We start from the raw sequence: 20,406 nt of genomic DNA on the forward strand, positions 1-20,406 counted from the left end.
AGCGATTAAGCCCTCCTTTATCTTTTCTGTGCTTTCCTTAGCTGCTCTTTTTAGCAGGTATGATTTAAGCCAAATGTCAATATGTCAGACATTAAATATCCATTCCCATGCACGGTGTGTACAATTACCTCCTCTATTATAACAAACGGAATGTCAATTAACTTGTGTGCCGAACTTACGCAAAACCCGGCCGACAGCAGTTTATAAAGGACTCTACCCAGGGCGCTTGAAGCATTTAGTGTAGTTGAGGCCTTTCTTTCAGTCTGCAAAGCTGCAGACACAACAGAAGTGAAATTTTTGTAGGAAGGAGCGACAAGCTTTGGGGGAAGAAAACAGGAAACACGATTGTGCGAAGCAGCACTTTCATAGCTGGACAGGCTATGATGCCTCCACGGTATCGTCGGGGAAGCTTCGGGGCTGGGACTCCTGCCGGCTGGAACCCACCCCCCACCCCCCATCTCCAACCGTGACACCAGGGCTGCAGTGGGGGGTGTCCCCAGCCCTAAGCCCCCCAGAGCACCAGACCTTCCGAAGGCCACATCCAGTTCTTCGAAGGTTAAACAGGAAATGGTCCGAACTGGATGGCTAAAGCAGAGATGGCCGAGGGGTAAGAACGAGTCAGCAGAAGGCCCAGTCCTCCACCTTCCGCTCCTCAGCCATCACAGAGTGCACGTGGTGGGCGCCAGCCGGGAGCTCAAGTTCTGCTCCCGGGGCCCCACATAGGTCCAAAGCGACGCATTCTGAAAGCCTCTTTGGGAAACGAAAACCTCCTGGCCCTGCGACTTACGGCTGCTTCAACCTGTTTCTTTCAGATACCATTGTCCTCATCGCCTCCATAGCGGTCGTGTCTGCCAAAACTCAGGGTAACATCTTCGCCACGTCGGCACTGCGCAGCCTGCGCTTCCTGCAGATCCTCCGCATGGTGCGCATGGACCGGCGCGGCGGCACCTGGAAGCTGCTGGGCTCCGTGGTCTATGCACACAGCAAGGTGAGCGCGCGTCTCCGCGCCCGCGCCCCACGGGCGCCAACCTCTCCGAAAGCAGACTTGGGCTTTTCAGAAGCTGGCTACAGCCATGCGAGGACACAGTGTGGATTATGTAAAAGTCCCCATAAATATCCGAGCAGTTGTCAAACACATGAAATCATGCTCAGATTTTGATTTTGTTCCCGTTTCAAGTATTTTTCACCTCTAAAAAATCTCTCATTCTTTTTATATCTAGGAATTAATCACAGCTTGGTACATAGGATTTTTGGTTCTGATTTTTTCATCTTTCCTTGTCTATCTGGTGGAAAAGGATGCTAATAAGGAGTTTTCTACATACGCGGATGCTCTCTGGTGGGGCACGGTGAGTGCGAAAATCTGGTTTTATTTATGGAAGGTTGCGAGATGTTTCCTTTGAATACAGTGCAGTGATTCCCATGAGTGGTCTCAGTAAAACTATGAATGAACTTCCAAAAGGGAAGTTTTGTGCAAATACACAGCACATATAATTATCTGAAGAGTTGCCTCATCTGTTTAGGTCTAACAGAGTTCTCTTACAAATCAACCTACTGCTTCTTGTGGGCCAGTCTGTTGCAAAATAAAAACGAATAATGTTTTAACCTTGATTAAAATGTTCACGGGCTCACTTATTTGTTTTAACTTTGTGGGGAGCACAGCTTTGAAGTACAAATTGTTGTGTTGTTTGTCACTCATCAGAAAGTTTATCTGAGGCTTTAAAACAAAAGAAATAGTAGCTGAACAAAAGTTATGAGTAAAATTGTGGTACAAAAAGGGAAAGAGAAAAGACTGGTAACCATCTGTGAGATCAAAGGTTACAGACACCGTGTTTCACATTTTTCTACTCTTTTTCCTTTATATGGTTGTTAAAGAATAGTTTTCCAAACAAATAAAAGTTAAAACATGACTCTCCTACACATAGAAAATAAAGCATGTGTAAATATTTTAAGTTATTATCAATGAAGGAACTAGGAAGACATTACAGCCAGTTCAGAGGACTATCCAAAGAGCAGACGTGTATAAAGATTAGGAGTGTTGAATGTGCAGAGGCAAACCTGGCTTCTTCCACAGTGAAAGCAGGAAGTCAGAGGAACCCCCACCAGACAGGATTTACTTACACATCTATAGACAAGAATTATTTTGCATTCCTGCTGCAACTTACACAATCATAAAATAGCTCAAAGGCCATGAAAGGTGCAGAGCCTGCCCCATAAAATCAGAAATCAATAACCTAGAAGAGCGTACTCTAAACAACACATAGTTTTCCACTGAAGTGAACATTGTCTTTCTATTGTGAAGAATTTATTAAACAGTCATTGAATTGTGTACCTAATTAGAATGTCTTAGGATAAAGGAATGCTTTATACAATGTGTAAACTACATTTCTTTTTATTTTATTCCTTAATGTATTCCGAAAGGGTGAAAATACAACAGCAGTTAGAGTTGTCTGAAGAGTCTCTTTGGTCTGGTGAATTTGTTCTCTTATAAATCATTGGTAATATTTCTTGAGCGTTAGATTGTTGCCAGAATAAAAATGCATCATCTTCTTAAATTATGGTTGAAGCGTTAGTAAGTTTGTTTGCAAGTTTGCCTTGTGGAGCTCACTGCTGCTCTGTTCCACTATTTGTCAGAAGCTCATCGGTGAGTGTTCTTGCCTGGAGAATCCCAGGGACCGCGGAGCCTGGTGGGCTGCCGTCTATGGGGTCGCAACAGAGTCAGACACGACTGAATTGACTTAGCAGCAGCAGTGAGAACTAAAACTGTCATCAAAGACGAGGATAACTCATCAGGGCTTGAAGTAGAACCCGGTTTAGCATAGCAGCAATAAAATGAATAAGAATCAGAAGTATAGTCGTTTGAAGATAAAGATTCTTTTTCCTTAGATTGTCAGAGCTAAATGTCTACAAGATTGTGCCACGGATAACAAAGCATCCTGTTGGTTTCATAATTTGGTTTCCAACTCCTTTCCCTCCCCCAGAAGCAATAATGACCACTTTGAAAGAAGGAAAGGGGAAAACCCAAAAGAGAGCTGTCATCTGACATGCCTAAAATACTTTTTATGTGTTGAGAACAAACGAGAATGTATGACTCATAGTAGGGATAAACTGAGTAAACCGAGCAAAAAGGAGGTTTTTCTAGCCAGCAAGGAGAAGACAGCAATTTGAATTTTAGCTTTTGCATCGCTGTGAAGATCCTAATGTGGCTGAATGACTGAGACCCTTGGGCGCCCTTCTGTACCGAGGTGCAGCTGCTGGTGCATCCACCTGGCACATCTCTAGCCTTCCTTCCATCCATCTTCCTTTCTCCTTCCTACTTATCTCCTTCCTACTTATCTCCTTCCTACTAATCTCCTTCCTACTGCATTGTGTGTTGAGCGTGTGTGGGAAACTCTCAATGTACTTACTCACCAGCTTGTTTCTTCGCCAGAATAACCCACGTAGCAGGTTTCCAAAGGTCATCTCTGTGCCTTTCAGGGAAAAGCAGTATCTATTCATTGATTTCATTGCAGCAATGCTATTCAACTGAAGTTTAACATGTACTTAGCACTTCCCTGATAGCTCAGTTGGTAAAGAATCTGCCTGCAATGCAGGAGACCCTGGTTCGATCCCTGGGTTGAGAAGATCCGCTGGGGAAGGGATAGCCTATCCACACCAGTATTCTTTGGTTTCCCTAGTGGCTCAGCTGATAAAGAATCTGCCTGCAATGCGGGAGACCTGGGTTCGATCCCCGGGTTGGGAAGATCCCCTGGAGAAGGGAAAGGCTACCCACTCCAGTATTCTGGCCTGGAGAATTCCACTGACTGTATAGTCCATGGGGTCACAAAGAGTCAGACACGACTGAGCGACTTCACTTCACTAACCTGTACTTAACAGAATCTTTGAATGGCCTGATTATATTTCTTTTGGTAACACAAAAAAATCAACTCTTGATTACAGAAGCAAACATTTTCTAAGATGTTGAGCTTCTAGTAATAAAAAAAGGCCTTATTGGTTCACAGTGATATTGTTGATATTAACTAACTCATTAATGAAATTGTCTGAAGCCATAAAAAGCAAACAAGAGAACTTACTGGTTCTATCCTTATAAGAAGAAGATATACTACGTCACCGATGTGAAGTAAAACAAATATAGAATACTCCACTGTGCTTAGTCGCACAACTTAGTCCAACTCTTTGCAACCCCATGGACTGTAACCTACTGGGCTCCTCTGTCCATGGGGATTCTCCAAGCAAGAATACTATAATGGGTTACCATGCCCTCCTCCAGAGGATCTTCACAACCCAGGTCTCCCTCATTGCAGGTGGATTCTTTACCAGCTGAGCCACCAGGAAAGCCCAAGAATACTGGAGTGGTTAGCCTATCCCTTTTCCAATGGATCTTCCCGACACAGGGATCAAACCAGGGTCTCCTGTATTGCAGGCAGATCCCTTATCAGCTGAGCTACCAGGGAAGCCCATGGGATACTCTACATTGTATTATATGTTAATGAAGACCTCAATGAAATCTTTTTAGTTAAAACTGTCCTTGTTGCATGTAAGGCACACCTTGCTAACTAAGGAAACATCCAGAATATAGGGAAATGAAGGAAATGAAAGAATCCTCATTTGGTGCATTTCTTAGTGCTGGGCTTTGGTGAAAAAAAAGAAATCCCCATTTATTTTTTTTAAAAAAAGTCTGACATAGCGACATTTAATTTAAAATGCAATTTATAGTCTATAGATACAATATTCAGTGAATTCTAAATATTATATGTGAAACTCTTCCATGAAAAAGATGCTGTCCCCAAACCAACTTTAGGAGGAATGAGTAGTACAATCAGCACTGCTCAAAGCAATAACAATTCAGAGAACTTTGGTCCCTGGAAACCATTCCCATAATAATAGATGACAGTACTCAGCCCCTAGTCGATAGCAAGGGCTGGTGTTAAGCCCTTGGCAGATGCCCAACCACAGATGGGGGCTGCATGAATGGATATGGGGAATCTCTACAGCAAAGGAGCAGAAACCAATGCCCTTCCTGACAGACCTACAGCTTCAGGACAGACCTACAACTTCAGGGCAGAAGGGCTTTGGGAATCAGGGTTTCAATGAACAATGTTCTGGACTCAGAAGAGGCGTTGATGACGGATGTTGCTGAGGCTAGGCAGCTATAGGATGAGAGGGTCTTCTGATTGCATCGCGGAGCTCTGTTTAACATCACTTCCTGTTAGTACTATCCTCCTTTTCAGTTACTTCAGGTTTATTCTTAAATAATCAAAGAACAGGTTTTCCTGGAGTTATTTTTTATCATTAGCTCCTTCTTTCCTGTTATTATCTTCCCTCCTTTTGATTTGCTTTAGATTTATTCTGAAATAACTTAAGATCCCATCCTCCTAAAGTAGTTTTTCCTGGTAATGACCCTATCCTTGAAGGCCAACTTGTCCTTTTTTTTATTTACCACTCTTACTGAGTTGAAGATGGTGTTATGGGTTTTCTTTAAAGATGCAACAGCAGCAGATGGTATAAACCTACTCTGAATATAGCCTCCACCTGAGACCTGTGCTTGACATGATTCCTTCAGGCATGTAGAGGATGTGGTGTTGGCCAGTTAGTCCTAGAATTTGCTCTAAAAACCTGGCACTTTTTCCAGGCAACAATATAGAAGGCTCTGTATGTCATGCACACGCAACAGGTTATGCAGCCCATATGTTTACCGTGAGTTCATCCCCCTACAAAATCTAAGAATAGGAAATGGTGCCGATTTGTGGAAAGAGCAAGGATACCCTTGTCCTTGATGACACTGGTCACCTTTCTGAGAATCAGCCCTCCTTCCATCAGGTTTACCAGGACATAATGTTTTCTGCCACCTCTTAGAAGCTATTGGTTTCTGACTCAGTAAGTCTGCTGACACAGTAAATAGAAGTGTTTCTTACTATCAATGTGTTACCTGATGGAATCAGAAGCTTTACTTCCATCTGTCCAGGATTATTAACAACCAAGTGAATACTGAGACCTACACCCCTGGCAATACCTTCCATACAGTCTAGTGGTTATTAACCTCTCCAAGCCCCACGCCTACCTTTGAGGCATTTACGGGGTATATTGGGCATGAATCCCTGGAGAACTCTTCTCTAAAACATCTGTTCTTAAAATTGTCACACGTGCAACTCTGGACACTTTTGTTCAGTGTTATTCTAATAGTATTGAGCACATGCTATATTAAAAAAAAAACAAAACAGTATTATAGTCAGGAAACCAGGGTTCCAACCCCATTGTTAGTGTGAGTAGAGATGTGATATTAAGCAATCGTTTAATATTGCTGTAAAACTAAGAAAATAATAGTACCAAACAATTCAAATGAGACTAGGACGTGTAGATTCACTTTATCAAATACTAGGTAGTTGTGACTGCCAATGTTATTACTTATTTGACCACAAGCCTGGAAGGACAGTAGGGAGTGCTAATGCCCTGAGCTCCCTGCCACAGCAGAACCTGCATTTTATGATGCCACCACTGTGGAGTTTCCAATGTTTAAAGATTGAAAATCTTTCTGACCTACTGGTTCAAGATGACCAAATGTCAAAATTAACTTCTTAGATTCAGTGACTACCTACTATCTGAAATTGTATGCTCAGGAAGCAGCCCAAGAGGTTACTTGGGCTAAGAGAAGAGGGAAGAAAAGAGACTAGAAAGAAGAAAAACAGAGAGGAGGAAAGAGCAGGGAAGGAGAAGGAGATTGTTGACAACTGTTGACAGGACTCTTCCCCCTTAAAGGACCCCCTTAGGAATTGCTGGAGGGAATGTAAGTTGTGCACCCACTATGGAAATCAGTACAGCTATTCTTCAAAAAAATTAAGACTAGAACTACCACATGATTCTGCAATTCCACCCCTAAAGAAAACAAAAACACTAACTGGAGAAGATATATGCACCTCATATTCATAGCAGCACTATTTACAATAACCAAGATATAGAAGCAACCTAAGCATCCATCAACAGATGAATGGATAAAGAAGATATGTTTATATATACAGTGGAATATCTCTCAGCCATAAAAAAGAATGAAATGATGCCATTTGCAGCAACATGGATGGACCTAGAGATGATCATACTTAGCAAAATAAGTCAGAAAAAGAAAGACAAACACCATATGATTTCACTTACATGTGGAATCTACAATACAAAGCAAATGTACAAACATAGCAAAACAGAAATAGAGTTACAGGTACAGAAAACAAACAGGTGGTTGCCAGAGGGCAGAGCAGGAGGGAGAGGGAAGAAATAGGTGAGGGAGATTGAAAGGTACAAAATAAGTGAGTCCCAGGTGTAAAGGATAAGTGCGGGAAATATAGCCAATAACTGTACAATGTCTTTGTATGGTGACCTTGTAACTAGACTTACCTTGGTGATGGTTTCAAAGTGTTATAGAAATACCAAATTGCTGTGTTGTGTAACAGGCACTAACAAAGGGCTTTAGGTCAATTATGCCTCAAAACAAACAAATAAACTAATAGAAAAAGGGTGTTAGGACCAGATGTGAGTTTACCAGAGGCGGGGAGTGGAAGGTGGAGGAATTGAATGAGGATAGTCAAAAGGCACAAACTTCCAGCTATAAGTGCCATGGATATGATGTACCATGCAATAAGTATAATGAGCTCTGCTGTGCATTATATATAAAAGTTGCTAACAGAGTAAATCCTAAGAGTTTTTAAAACTATATATATATATATATATATATATGTATATATCCATTTCTTTAATGCTGTATCTATATGAGATGATGGGTGTTCACTGAACTTATTGTGTTAATTATTTCATGATGTGTTCAAGTCAGGGCATTGTACTGTGCACCTTAAACTTCTGCAAAGCTGTGTGTCAATTATATTTCAATAAAACTGGAAGAAAAAAGATTAAAGAAAATAAAAATAATTTTAAAGGGGCCCCCTTTAGGTGGAAATTATGCTGTACTGTGGAAATCTACAGATAGTCTATTTTTAATTTGCTCACATGAATGCATTAGCTGTAAACAGCTATTCATAACTGTGTTCTCAAAACCAGACCAGTAAATATTTGTTGATTTGTTGCTTGAAGAAAAGAAGGTAGGTTTATATCTCCTGGTCTCAAATTAATTGTGCTATTGAAAGCAAACAATTAACTGTAGCCTAACCTATGTCCAAATTATAATCGGAGCACAGCACCTGCCATCCCATTAAAGAAAAATATTGAGGAAAGCTTGGACCCGAGTTTACATTTGTTTTTCAGTATTATTCCTGAGGGAGAAAACACTTGATTGTTGAACCCACTAAGGGGCCTGGAGCAGACCTCTGACTTTGCTACCATAATTACTCCTTTCTGCCAATATTTGCACCCCAAAGACCCTCAGAAAATCTCTCCTTACCTGCATGACTGCAGTTGAGGGCAAAACTCCCTCTGAGCTGCTCCCACCTGCTGCAGCCCCTTCCAGTAAATGCCCACCTGGAAGGAAAGCACAAGCCACAGGCACCATTGAGCCTGTGGCCAGGGAGAGTGGCCCTGTCCCTCTCATCCCGACCCGTCCCGTCAGGCTGGTCTGCCGGCTGCCCCCTCTAGTCGTGACGTGCGACAACCAATTCAAGTATTATTTTGCTAAAACTGTACTGCAAGAGATATTGGAACGTCTAAAAAGTGTGTTTTTTTAATTGTTTAGGGACTCTTCCAGGATGGTTTGATGGAATGCAGCTTCCCTGGTGGCTCAGACGGTAGAGAATCTGCCTGCAGTGCAGGAGACCTGGGTTCGATCCCTGGGTTAGGAAGATGCCCTGGAGAAGGGCATGGCAACCCACTCCAGTGTTCTGGCCTGGAGAATCCCCCTGAACAGAGAAGCCTGGTGGGCTACAGTCCATGGGGTTGTAAAGAGTCGGACACGACTGAGCGACTAAGTGCAGCCCAACCAGAGGTTACCTTAGAAAGGGGGCAGCCAGGGCAAGCAGGGGGTCAGTGGGATGCCCCCGGATAATAGCAGGAGGCACAGTCTCCCCCTTTGCAGCCATAGGAAGCAAAATGATCTGCCCCACAGGCACGAAACAGAGGAACCCTCGCCCCCTCTCCCTGGCACCCTGGGGCTAGATCCTTCCCCAGCCTCGCCTTCAACGAAAGGTCCCTGGGCTGGCTCTCAACCAAGCAACACCCCAGTGACTGTGAGGTCGGGCGGAGGAAGCGGTTGCTCCAGACTGGGCTGTGGGCCACTCCAGCTCCTCCTGACCTGGCCCTGGTGGCACAAGGAGTGGGTAGGAGGGGTCTCACTGTCCTCCACCCCAAGCACCCCAGGTGTGACTCTCAGGGTTCATGACACCTCATCACCAGTGCTGTAAGAGGGGCAGCCCTGAGTTTGAAAGGAGGGTGCAGGCACTCTTAACTGGACTGAGTATGTAGTCGCTTTGCTGTGTCTGCAGGCAGCAGATTAAAACCCACTCACAGCCCCAGGCTCAGGAGAACAACTCAGATGTGTGACTGGAATGGAAAGCAGACCAAGAAATGCAACATTATTGCTGTGACCAGACCATGCAATTTCTCCTTCCATGTATTATTGTTAATAAACTACTGGAAAGGATTAAGCTGTTTTGCAGAAAAGGTGCAATAGATTAAACTCCTTCCTGCATATTTAAGGTTATGAACCTGTCATGAGATGCAGCCAGGAGTGTTTTATCTGCAATCAGAATCCCTTCCGAGACTGCGGGTGGCATCTTGTTCTCTTGTCTGCTGGTTTGCAGAGCACGTTCTTTCTCACAGCCCAGGCGAGCCCTCCCCATTCCAGGCCCTTTTGTCCGCGCAGGTCATCCTCCTTGTCCTTCGCTGCAGGTGGTGAAGCCACTGTGAGCTTTTCCAGCCCTGCTCCCTCTTCATGTTGTGTCCACGCTGTCTCCGCCCTGTGGAGGGTATGTTCATCCACACGACCAAGGCTAGCCCTCCACCGTGTGCCCTCCCCCTCAACTTGCTGTTGCTGCTTAGTCACTGAGTTATGTCTGACTCTTTGCTACCCCGTGGACTTTCATCTGCCAGGTTCCTCTGTCCATGGGATTTCCCAGGTGAAATACTGGCGTGGGTTGCCATTTCCTTCTCTAGGGGATTTTCCCCACCCAGGGATTGAACCCGAGTCTCCTGCATTGGTAGGCAAATTCTTTACCTTCTAAGCCGTCAGGGGAACCCCCTTCTCGGGTACCCCCCACCATAGAGCCCCCACCTCCCCTCTGCAGACTCGGCCTCTCTGCAGACGGGCACAGATCCATCCTAGAAATCCCCACCTCACGTCAGAGATTCCCAAGAGTTCTCACCCCAATTTCTCACTCTGTTACCAATGTTTTTGAAAGGGTTCTTTACTCATTTACTAAACACTTAACTGCGGTCCTCTTACTTTGTGGCAAGCTTCATGCTAGAAAATAAAGAGTAAAGAAATAGTCTTTCCTTCTAGTTGAGGAAATGAGGCCTGAGGGAAAGCAGAGTAGACCACCACTCATGATAAGAGCCGATAGGAAACGAGCAAGACAGAGAGAAACCAGTGGCCCTGCCGTGGACAGTGGGCAGTGGGCCTCTCTGAGGACACACAGCTTAGGACAAGATCTGAAGCATAAGAAGGTGCCCTGGGAAGGGGGAATGGCTGAGGGGAGAGACTGTGCAAGGGCTCTGCAGAAGGGTGGCCTAGCCCATTCAAGGAGCTGAAAGGACTCTGTGGTCAAAGTGCAGTGAGCAGAGGGAAGGCCAGGACGGTGTGGGGATGCCACAGAGACAGGGTCACGTGCTCCATAGCTCGGAGCTTAGAATTTATTCTGAATTTGGTGAAGAGCAAATTGCAGGACTTTTAGAGAGGAGTAAGAAAATAGCCTGTGCAGGTGTGTGGAGAAGGAAACAAGAGAAGCAGGAGCAAAGCAGAAAGAGCAATTGAGAAAGGACGGCTCATGATCTTCAAGAGCCAACACATGGAAGCAACCTCAGGGTCATGACAGTGGGTTAGCAAGAGGGTTGGGCGTACACGTGAGGGGCTGCTGCTCAGCCAAAGAAAGGGGTGTACACATGAGGGGCTGCTGCTCAGCCAGAGAAAGCAAAACGATTGGGCCAACTGCAACCATTTGGATGGACCTTGAGCTCTAAGTACAACAAGTCAGACAGGAACAGATACTGTATGATCTCACTTATATGTGTTTAAAAAAAAAAATGGGCATAGAAGGAGCCCATTCTTATTGAATGAAGGCGCCCAAACATTATTCTCAATGGTGAAAAACTGAAAGCATTCCCCCAAAGTCAGGAACAAGACAAGGGTGTCCTCTTTCACCACTATTGTTCAACATGGTTCTGGAAGTCCTAACTACAACAGTCAGAGAAGAAAAATAAATAAAAGGAATCCAGATCAGAAAAGAGGAAGTAAAGCTGTCACTGTTTGCAGATGACATGATACTGTACATAGAAAACCCTAAAGATAGTATCAGAAAATTACTAGAGCTAATCGGTGAATATAGCAAAATTGCAGGATACAAAATCAATACACAGAAATCACTTGCATTTCTATATACTAACAATGAAAAATCAGAAAGAGCAATTAAGGAACCAATCCCAGTGACCGTTGCAACAAAAAGAATAAAATATCTAGGAACAAACTTTCCTAAGGGGACAAAAGAACTGTACACAGAAAATTATAAGACACTGATGAAAGAAATCAAAGACAACATAAACAGATGGAGAGATAATCTGTGTTACTTGGTAGGAAGAATCAATATTATGAAATGACTATACTACCAAATGCAATCTACAGATTCAATGTGATCCCTATCAAATTACAAATGGCATTTTTCATAGAACTAACAAAGTGAAAAGACAGCCCTCAGAATGGGAGAAAATAATAGCAAATGAAACAACTGACAAAGGATTAATTTCCAAAATATGCAATCAACTCATACAACTCAATACCAGAAAAACAAACAACCCAATTAAAAAGTGGGAAAAAGATCTAAACAGACATTTCTCCAAAGAAGACATACAGATGGCTAACAAACACATGAAAAGATGCTCATCATCACTCATTATTAGAGAAATGCAAATCAAAACTACAGTGAGATACCGCCTCACACTGGTCAAAATGGCCATCATCAAAAAATCTACAAACAATAAATGCTGGAGTGGGTGTGGAGAAAAGGGAATGTTCTTGTACTGTTGGTGGGAATATATATTGATACAGCCACTATGGAAGATGGTATGGTGATTCCTTAAAAAACTAGGAATAAAACCACCATATAACCCAGCAATCCCACTCCTAGGCATATACCCTGAGGAAACCAAAAAGACACATGTATCCTATTGTTCATTGCAGCACTATTTACAATAGTTAGAACTTGGAAGCAACCTAGATGTCCATCGACAGATGAATGGATAAAGAAGTTGAAAGGTTTTCGCTGAACAATGAGACGTGGGATTCTTGGCCTCCAGAGGAGATGAATTCAATCCAGGGCCAGAGACGAGGCTGGATCACTCAGAGCTTTTGTGTAATAAAGTTTTATTAAAGTATAAAGGAGATAGAGAAAGCTTCTGACATAGGCATCAGAAGGCGGCAAAAGAGTACCCCTTTGCTAGTATTAGCAATGGAGTTACATACTCTCCAGTGAATCCAAAGAATGTCTGGAGGCTGCAAAGACCTCACCAGACCCACTCCCATAATTTACATTTTAAGATAACAGAATTGGCCAGAAGGTTTAATCCAAAGATTGTCCTCAGGCAGGATACATCCTTGTAAAAACCAGACCTTCTCCCATAATTTATGTTTTAAGATAACAGAATTAGCCAGAGGGTTTAATCCAAAGACTGTCCTCAGGCAGGATACATTATTGTTATATAATCCTAAGGAATGTAGAGGAAAAAAAGTAAAAACGTTTGTCCTTTCTTCCTCCTTGAATATCCCAGACCTCTCTCTCCTTGGGGACCCCTAGACTTCTTATAAACCTGCCTAGGAAATGACTCTCTCAACGTTGTAGTACATATACAGAATGGAATGTTACTCAGCCATAAAAAGGAATGCACTTGAGTCAGTTCTGATGAAGTAGATGAACCTAGAACACGTTATACACAGGAAGTGAGTCAGAAAGAGAAAGATAAGTATCATATTCTAATGCATACATACAGAATCTAGAAAAATTGTACTGAAGAATTTACTTACAAGGCAGCAATGGAGAAACAGACATGGAGAATAGACTTGTGAACATGGGGAGAGGGGAGAAGAGGGTGAGATGTATGGAAAGAATAACATGGAAACTTACATTAGCACATGTAAAATAGAGAGCCAACGGGAATTTGCTGTATGGCTCAGGAAACTCAAACAGGGGCTCTGTGTTAACCTAGAGGGGTGGGATGGGGAGGGAGATGGGAGGGAGGTTCAGACGGAAGGGGATATATGTGTACCTGTGGCTGAGTCATGTTGAGGTTTGACAGAAAACGGTAAAATTCTGTAAAGCGATTATCCTTCAATTAAAAAATAAATAAATTTAAAAAAACAGAAAGAGATTTATGGTTACAGCAGGTATGGGAGGTGGAGTGGAGGAAGGTGGTCAAAAGGTACCAACTTCCAGTTATAAGATAAACCAACCCCAGGGATGTCAGTACCACAAGGTGACTGTAGTTAACACTGCTGTGTGATATGCAGGAAAGTGAAGAGAGTGAATCCTAAGATTTCTCATCACAAAAAGAAAAGTGTTACCCTTTAATAGTATCTCTGCAGGATGATGGATGTTCACTAACCCTGCTGTGGTCATCATTTCACAGTAAATGTAAATCAAACCACCAAGTATACGTGTTGAACAGTGATGCACGTCAACCATCCCTTAATAAAACTGAGAAAAGTACCGTTTAAACATGACTGCTACAGAGCCTGATCTGCCATGGTGCCCATGAGGACAGAGAGAAGGGAGTGGGCTGGAAATATCGAAGCATCATAACCTGTTGAGGGGTTCAGAGAGAGGCCTGTGGGGCAGGAGCAGCAAGGGTTCCTCGAGGCTTCCGACTGAGCAGCCCACACCTGAGGTTTGTGAGATCTTAGTTCCCCAACCAGGGATTGAACCTGGGCCCTCAGGGAATTCCTGGCAGTGGTGTTCTCGATTGGGAAGGGACGTAATTGGCACAGCAGGCTGGGGGTAATAGAAGTTCTGTCTTAAATATATTCAGTTTAAATAACTGGGCAGAATCCAAAGAGAAGTATCAGTTGCAGATGTGTGGATCCAGAGTGCAAAAGAGTGATCCGACCTGGAGGTAGAAACTCAGTGTGTTCCTCATAAAAATGGCATTTTAATCCTGAGAACATTTCAGATCACCTGGCAAGAGAGAGAAAAGAGGAGATAGAAGAGAAAGGAAGAATTAAAGAACAGAATTTTTCAAAAAAGAGAATAAGACCCAGAAGCAAACCTTAAGAATCTACTCTTCGAAGGTTGACTGGTGTAGGATGAGCCACATAGAAGAAGCCACCAAAGATGTAAAACTATGACAAATAGACAATATATTAAAAAGCAGAGACTTAACTTGCCAACAAAGGTCTATACAGTCAAAGCTATGGTTTTTCCAGTAGTCATGTATGGATGTGAAATTTGGACCATAAGGAAGGCTGAGAGCCAAAGAATTGATGCTTTGGAACTGTGGTGCTGGAGAAGACTCTTGAGAGTCCCTTGAACTGCAAGGAGATCAAACCAGTCGCTCCTAAAGGAAATCAATCCTGGATATTCATTGGAAGGACTGAAGCTCCTTTACTTTGGCCATCTGATGTGAAGAGCTGACTCATTGGAAAAGACCCTGATGCTGGGAAACATTGAGGGCAGGAGGAGAAGGGAATGACAGAGGATGAGGTGGTTGGATGGCATCTCCCACTCAAGGACCTGAGTTTGAGCAAACTCTGGGAGATAGTGAAGGACAGGGAACCCTGGCATGCTGCAGTCCATAGAGTTGTAAAGAGTCAGACATGTCTGAGCAGCAACAACAACAAAGATGTAAAGGGAAAACCATGGAAGTAAGGTGAGAAGAGAGTCTAGGAAGGGGGGGTCAGCTGAGCTGGATGCTTTTGGAGGGTTTACAGCACACAGTGTCCCTTCCATTACCATTTCTGCTTCTCAACAGGTTTCCCTCCTCCAAGGCTGAGGAAGGTGACATTACCAAGACTGCTGCTGTTTAGAAACCGCTGGTGACCCTGTCCCTGTGTCTACCTTTCTTCTCAGTCCTCATTCTCCTTGTTTTCCATGAGCCTATGATACCAGGGCTCACCTGGTCTTCTGTGAAGCTCTCTTCTCCGTTGAGTCTCCATTTACATAACCCATTCCTAGTCCCCCTACTTTTGAAACAATGTTCTCTTCTGGCTTTCCTTTTCCTTCTGCCCCTCAAATGTGTGGGTTTCCTGAGAAGGTGTCCTGCACCCCTTCTTCACAATCTTTGCTACCTCATGTCTTCACAGAGCTTCCACAGTCACTCAGCACCTGATTCCAAAATCCACATCTCAAACCAACCTCAAGTCTTAAGACTCAGGCTCTCCTTCTTAATTCCTTGCTAACATGGCTTCCCAGGTGGCGCTAGTGGTAAGGAACCTACCGGCCAATGCAGGATACATAAGAGACAAGAGTTCGATCCCTGGATCGGGAAGATCCCCTGGAGGAGAGCACGGCAACCCACTCCAGTATTCTTGCCTGGAAAATTACATGGACAGAGGAGTCTGGTGGGCTACAGTCCATGGGATTGCAAAGAGTCGAACATGACTGAGCTCACACACACATACACACAGAATGTCTAGATCAGCCACGTACTAATATTTGAAAAGCCATCATTGAAAGTCACTCTTCATCTTTGCTCCCAAGCCCTCTCCTTCTTGTTATCGTCTTTCTATTTATGGGGCCACATCTTCCACTTGAAATTTTCAAATCCTGTTGATTTCGTCGTCACCTTCCTTCTGGATGATCTATGGATGTGCTGCCATTGCTCTTCTTCAGCTTGTCTCTTTACTCTCCACCTCATACCATCTCACTTCCACTGTTCCGATTCAATCACCCCATCATTCTCCCAGGTCAGGCTTGCCTCGTCTCTCCTGGAGCACAGCCAGAACTCTGTTCTAAGGCACACAGCAGCCCCTGGAGCAGCTTATCATCGGGGAGACATGACCCAGGGATCATTTCTCAGACACTCCCTGGTTAGCGCCAGTGCAGCTGAGCACACATTCCAAAACCCACCCTGTTTATCCCACTGCTGTGCAGCTGCTCGTCTGTATCCCCTCCCTGGGTCACTCCATCATCTCTGTCTCTCAAAACATTACCCCTCCTTCAAAGCCTAGACATGATGACATCTTCCCAACAAAGCTTCTGCAACTTGCCCAAGCTGGTACTAATCTCTCTGAATTTGAGCAGCAGATTATTTGTGCTTTCAGCATAATACCTGTCTTGCCCTATTTTGTGTTTTAATGATTTGTGTGTGACATACTTCCCTTCTTATGCCCTAAATTATCTCAGGACAGGAGCTATGCACCTCTCATTTTTGTTCCACTACAAATCAAAACACACACCCTACACACACCAGGCCTTCAGGAAATGCCTGCCAGGGAAATGAGTGGATAGACTTAATTAACATAAATTATTGTTTATTGTACTGATCCAGTCCTAAAGCCATGGTGTTATCATTCCTGTATCACTGATGGTAATCCACTTACTAATCTAGCCTTTCTTTGAATGCACTTAAGAAAGATGGAAAATCGTGTTGTAAGGGAGGAACAAGTATGTAGGTTACTCCCTTCCTTAGGCAAAGAGAAGTTCTGTTATGTGTCATGGAAAATTAAAGCACAGTAATAAAATGTGCCAGCCAGACTGCTTGAATAATGATTTAGTGGAAACTGTTCTTGGGTCATGACTTTCCTCTCAAGTACTTAAGCTGCACGTCCTGTTTATTTGTTTTTAGATAACGTTGACCACGATCGGTTATGGAGACAAAACCCCCCTGACGTGGCTGGGAAGGCTGCTGTCAGCAGGCTTCGCACTCCTGGGCATTTCTTTTTTTGCACTTCCTGCTGTGAGTATCTTTGCAAAAATTAAGCACTTCCAATTGGATTGTAGAGGTTTACTAGCATGAGCTTTCTTTACACAGTATGCCCTGGAACATAGCTATATGTTTACTGGTATCATTTTTCTGATATAATGTTGACTTTTCTACATATAGCTAGTTGGATAATTTATAAAAATGGTCTTCCCTTGGAGACATTTAACCTCTCAGTCAACATGCTCCTAATACATTGAAAATAGGTGTGAAGAGTTAAAACTGTCCTCCTCTTAAACTGATGGCACCAGTTAAGTGTGTGAGGTGTGAGCTATCGAAGAGATTCATGTGCCCACGTGAAGTGTTTACCTCTTCGGATCCACTTGAGTGAGAAGCACATGGATTTAAGGGGTCCTTAAAGTGTCAGATGATTTATTGTTTGTGCCATCATTGATTTTTGTTAACCACCAGTTTCTATATCATATCAGAATGAAGAGCACACTTATCTTCTCTTAAGCTTCTGATTATTTTCTCCTGAGTGGATGAAGCCTGTCTTTCTGGTTGTTTTATCCTCTTGTGTCTTCAAAAGCAGTTTGTGAGAATATTTATTACAATTTGCCTCCATCCCCAAGCTCTCTCTTTCGCACACTCCACCCCTCATGGGGGGAAAGGAGCCCAGAAGCTGGCGTGTTAGAGCCGCGACTGCCATGCTACTTAAGGAACCACAGCCTCCGTCTTGCTCTAGACACAGGCAGGCTCACCTCTCAGCCTCGGCCCCAGAGACCCCAGGGCACCCCTCCAAGGGGCCAAGGGGGTGGGGCCTTCAGCACCAGAGCCTGAGACTCCTGGGACTCCACCTCTGCCCAAACGCTTTGTCCTTCCCACGGCCAGTGCTCAGCTCCAGGCTGACTGGCTGGTTGCACCCCAGACCACCCAAAGTCAGAGAAGGGTCCCCAGGGACCATGCATGAGCTCAGGTATCAGGTCTCACTTTGAATTTGGGTTTGGTCCCGTGCTCCCCAAGTGTGATTGTGTTGGTTTGCTAGGACTGCTGTAACAAGGTGTCACAGACTCTCTGGCTTGACTTATTTTAACTCAATTGTCTCATGGTTCTGGGACTTCCCTGGTGGCTCAGACGGTAAAGCGACTGCCTACAATGCGGGAGACCTGGGTCCGATCCCTGAGTCGGGAAGATCCCCTGGAGAAGGAAATGGCCATCCCCTCCAGTAATCCTGCCTGGAAAATCCCATGGACAGAGGAGCCTGGTGGGCGACAGTCCATGGGGTCACAGGGAGTCGGACAGGACTGAGCAACTTCACTTTCTTTCTTTCTCGTGGTTCTGGATGTGAAAGTTGAAAACCAAGGAGCTGGCAGGCCTGGTTTTTTCCGAGGGCCCCAGAGGAGGGATGCGGACAGGCCTCATGGACACCTTCTATGCCCTGTGTCTCCACATTGTCTCCCTCTGTCCATGCCCAGGTTTCCTCTAAAAAGGATACCAGCCACAGTGGGTCGGGGCCCACCCTGTGAGCTCACTGCAACTTGATCACCTGTGTAAAGACCTTTTCTCCAAAAAGGTCGTGCCCTGAGGTCCTGGGGATTAGGGCTCCAACCTGTAAATTTTGGACACAAGTCAGCCCATAACAGACCCTGAGTACATTTATTAACGTCATGTATGAATAGTTATCGCATCCAGAGAAAGTTTTTGAAGACCAATGATGTAACATAAGTCAAGTATTTGTCAGGAAGAAAACATTCACGATATGTGGGTGTTTCCTGCTGAGAGAAAGTGGAAAAGAGGACAGAAAGCCTCTGTCCATCCAGAGTCACGTGAACCTGGCAACCTCAGCCATGCAGAACAGACACCCACGTGACAACCAGCTTCCCTACCGGAAAACACCTCAGAAACAGCAAAATGCAGTCTTGGGCTTTTTTTCCCAAAATAATGGTGTCAAAGACCTGCCGCTTTTGGGTTCAGTACTCATCCTGAGGCCACATGTATAACAGCCCATGTGATCCCTCAGAGAATCACAGACACAGCAAGGGGCCACATCGGGGCGACTCACTCGCAGGGCAACAGTGTCCGCCACCTTCCCAGGAGAGATCAAGGCCTTTCATTACCGCTTTAATTTAGAGCAAAGTCTGATAAGGTGAGTTCTGTAGTTTCACATCTCTTCAAGGATTATAAACAGCGATGTGGAAGTAGGCTGGCAGAACAGACACTACACCAGGAAGAGATAATAGCAAGGGACGGAAGAAAGAGCCTGTCAGAGCAGAGACAAGTGTTCAAAGGTGTAAAGACCTGGGCCAGTTCGCAGGAAGGTCAGCCGTCTCCAGGCCCTGCCTGCGCCCCACCCAGCAGGTTGCCCGCCTCCATCTGGAAACCCTGGACCGTCATGGCAGAGTCAGTTGTACTGCTGTTAGGTTAAGGGACAGAGACTAATTAGTCATTCTTGAGAAGCTTTCCCGATAATGTGATTATGATTCTACATGCAGATTAAATCAATTAGTGTTGGAAATCAAAATCTCACTCACCCATAGCATCCCCTCACTGGGCCAAGCAGAGTAGACTTTACCATGGAGAGTTTCACTGAAGTCTCATGGTAGGTGCTGAGTTCTTATTGAATGAATGAAAGATGGTTCATGTCTACCTTTAATAAAAGAAGAAAGGAAAAAAAAGGTGGCCGGAAACACCAGTATGTCCAGTGTACCTGCCGGCAGCAGTGCTGTCGGATTGAAATTAGGGGAACACGGGCACTTTGCTAAGAAAGTCAGAGTGGATGGTGGGCCTGCCTTCCACCCAGGAAAGAAAGGGCCAAGAGAGAGAAGAGCCGCCCTGTCTTTCCCTGGAAGTAGGATTTTCTCGTACACCACACAGGCATTCTCCTGCACATCACGCAGGCATGCAGGCCACCGCCTCCACTGGGATCTGTTTCCCTAAGGCCCCATCCCAGGGCCTCAAGATAAGGAGACTTCTCCAGTATTCTCAGCCGAGAAGCACAAGTGGCCTAAGTCGCCACTGCCCTGGGCGGACTGTCTCCACCTGCGGACCCTCGCTTCTCTCTTGCTGAGAATATTTTTAACCTGTCTGCCAAGTACAGGGTACAAATCAGCTCTTTTAACCTGTAAGATAACAAGGGATAAATATTTTAAATATTTGCCAAGGCATCTTATTTCCATTTGATGTTTATGGAGAACTTCTAAAGCTTAAAACCTCAAAGTCTGTCTCACCTTAGGAAATGAATTAAGACAAAACTCAGTTTCTGAGAATGTGTCTCTGTCAGTCTCAATTTGAAGGGATGGCACGTTAGCTATATTTCACACAGCAGGCTTTATTTTTAACAAACCTGTGTTTCGGTGTCTGAGCTGAGGACTGAGGGAGATGCAGGAGGGCTGGACAGGAGCCGTAACCAGACGATGAGCA

General features: G+C 44.4%; 1 protein-coding gene across 2 annotated transcripts in view; it reads left to right on the forward strand.

Moving 5' to 3' along the window:
- KCNQ5 (potassium voltage-gated channel subfamily Q member 5) overlaps nucleotides 1-20,406 on the forward strand; it is a 587,063-nt gene that overhangs the window by 465,522 nt on the left and 101,135 nt on the right. For both annotated transcript variants that reach the window (XM_061131817.1, XM_061131818.1), the window contains exons 4-6: nucleotides 813-988; nucleotides 1,221-1,346; nucleotides 16,912-17,022. In XM_061131817.1, coding sequence (XP_060987800.1) covers nucleotides 813-988; nucleotides 1,221-1,346; nucleotides 16,912-17,022 — 413 coding nt within the window. The remainder of the gene's footprint in view (nucleotides 1-812; nucleotides 989-1,220; nucleotides 1,347-16,911; nucleotides 17,023-20,406) is intronic.

This window comes from Dama dama, chromosome 28 (assembly GCF_033118175.1).
Source record: "Dama dama isolate Ldn47 chromosome 28, ASM3311817v1, whole genome shotgun sequence".
NCBI classification, from domain to species: domain Eukaryota; kingdom Metazoa; phylum Chordata; class Mammalia; order Artiodactyla; family Cervidae; genus Dama; species Dama dama.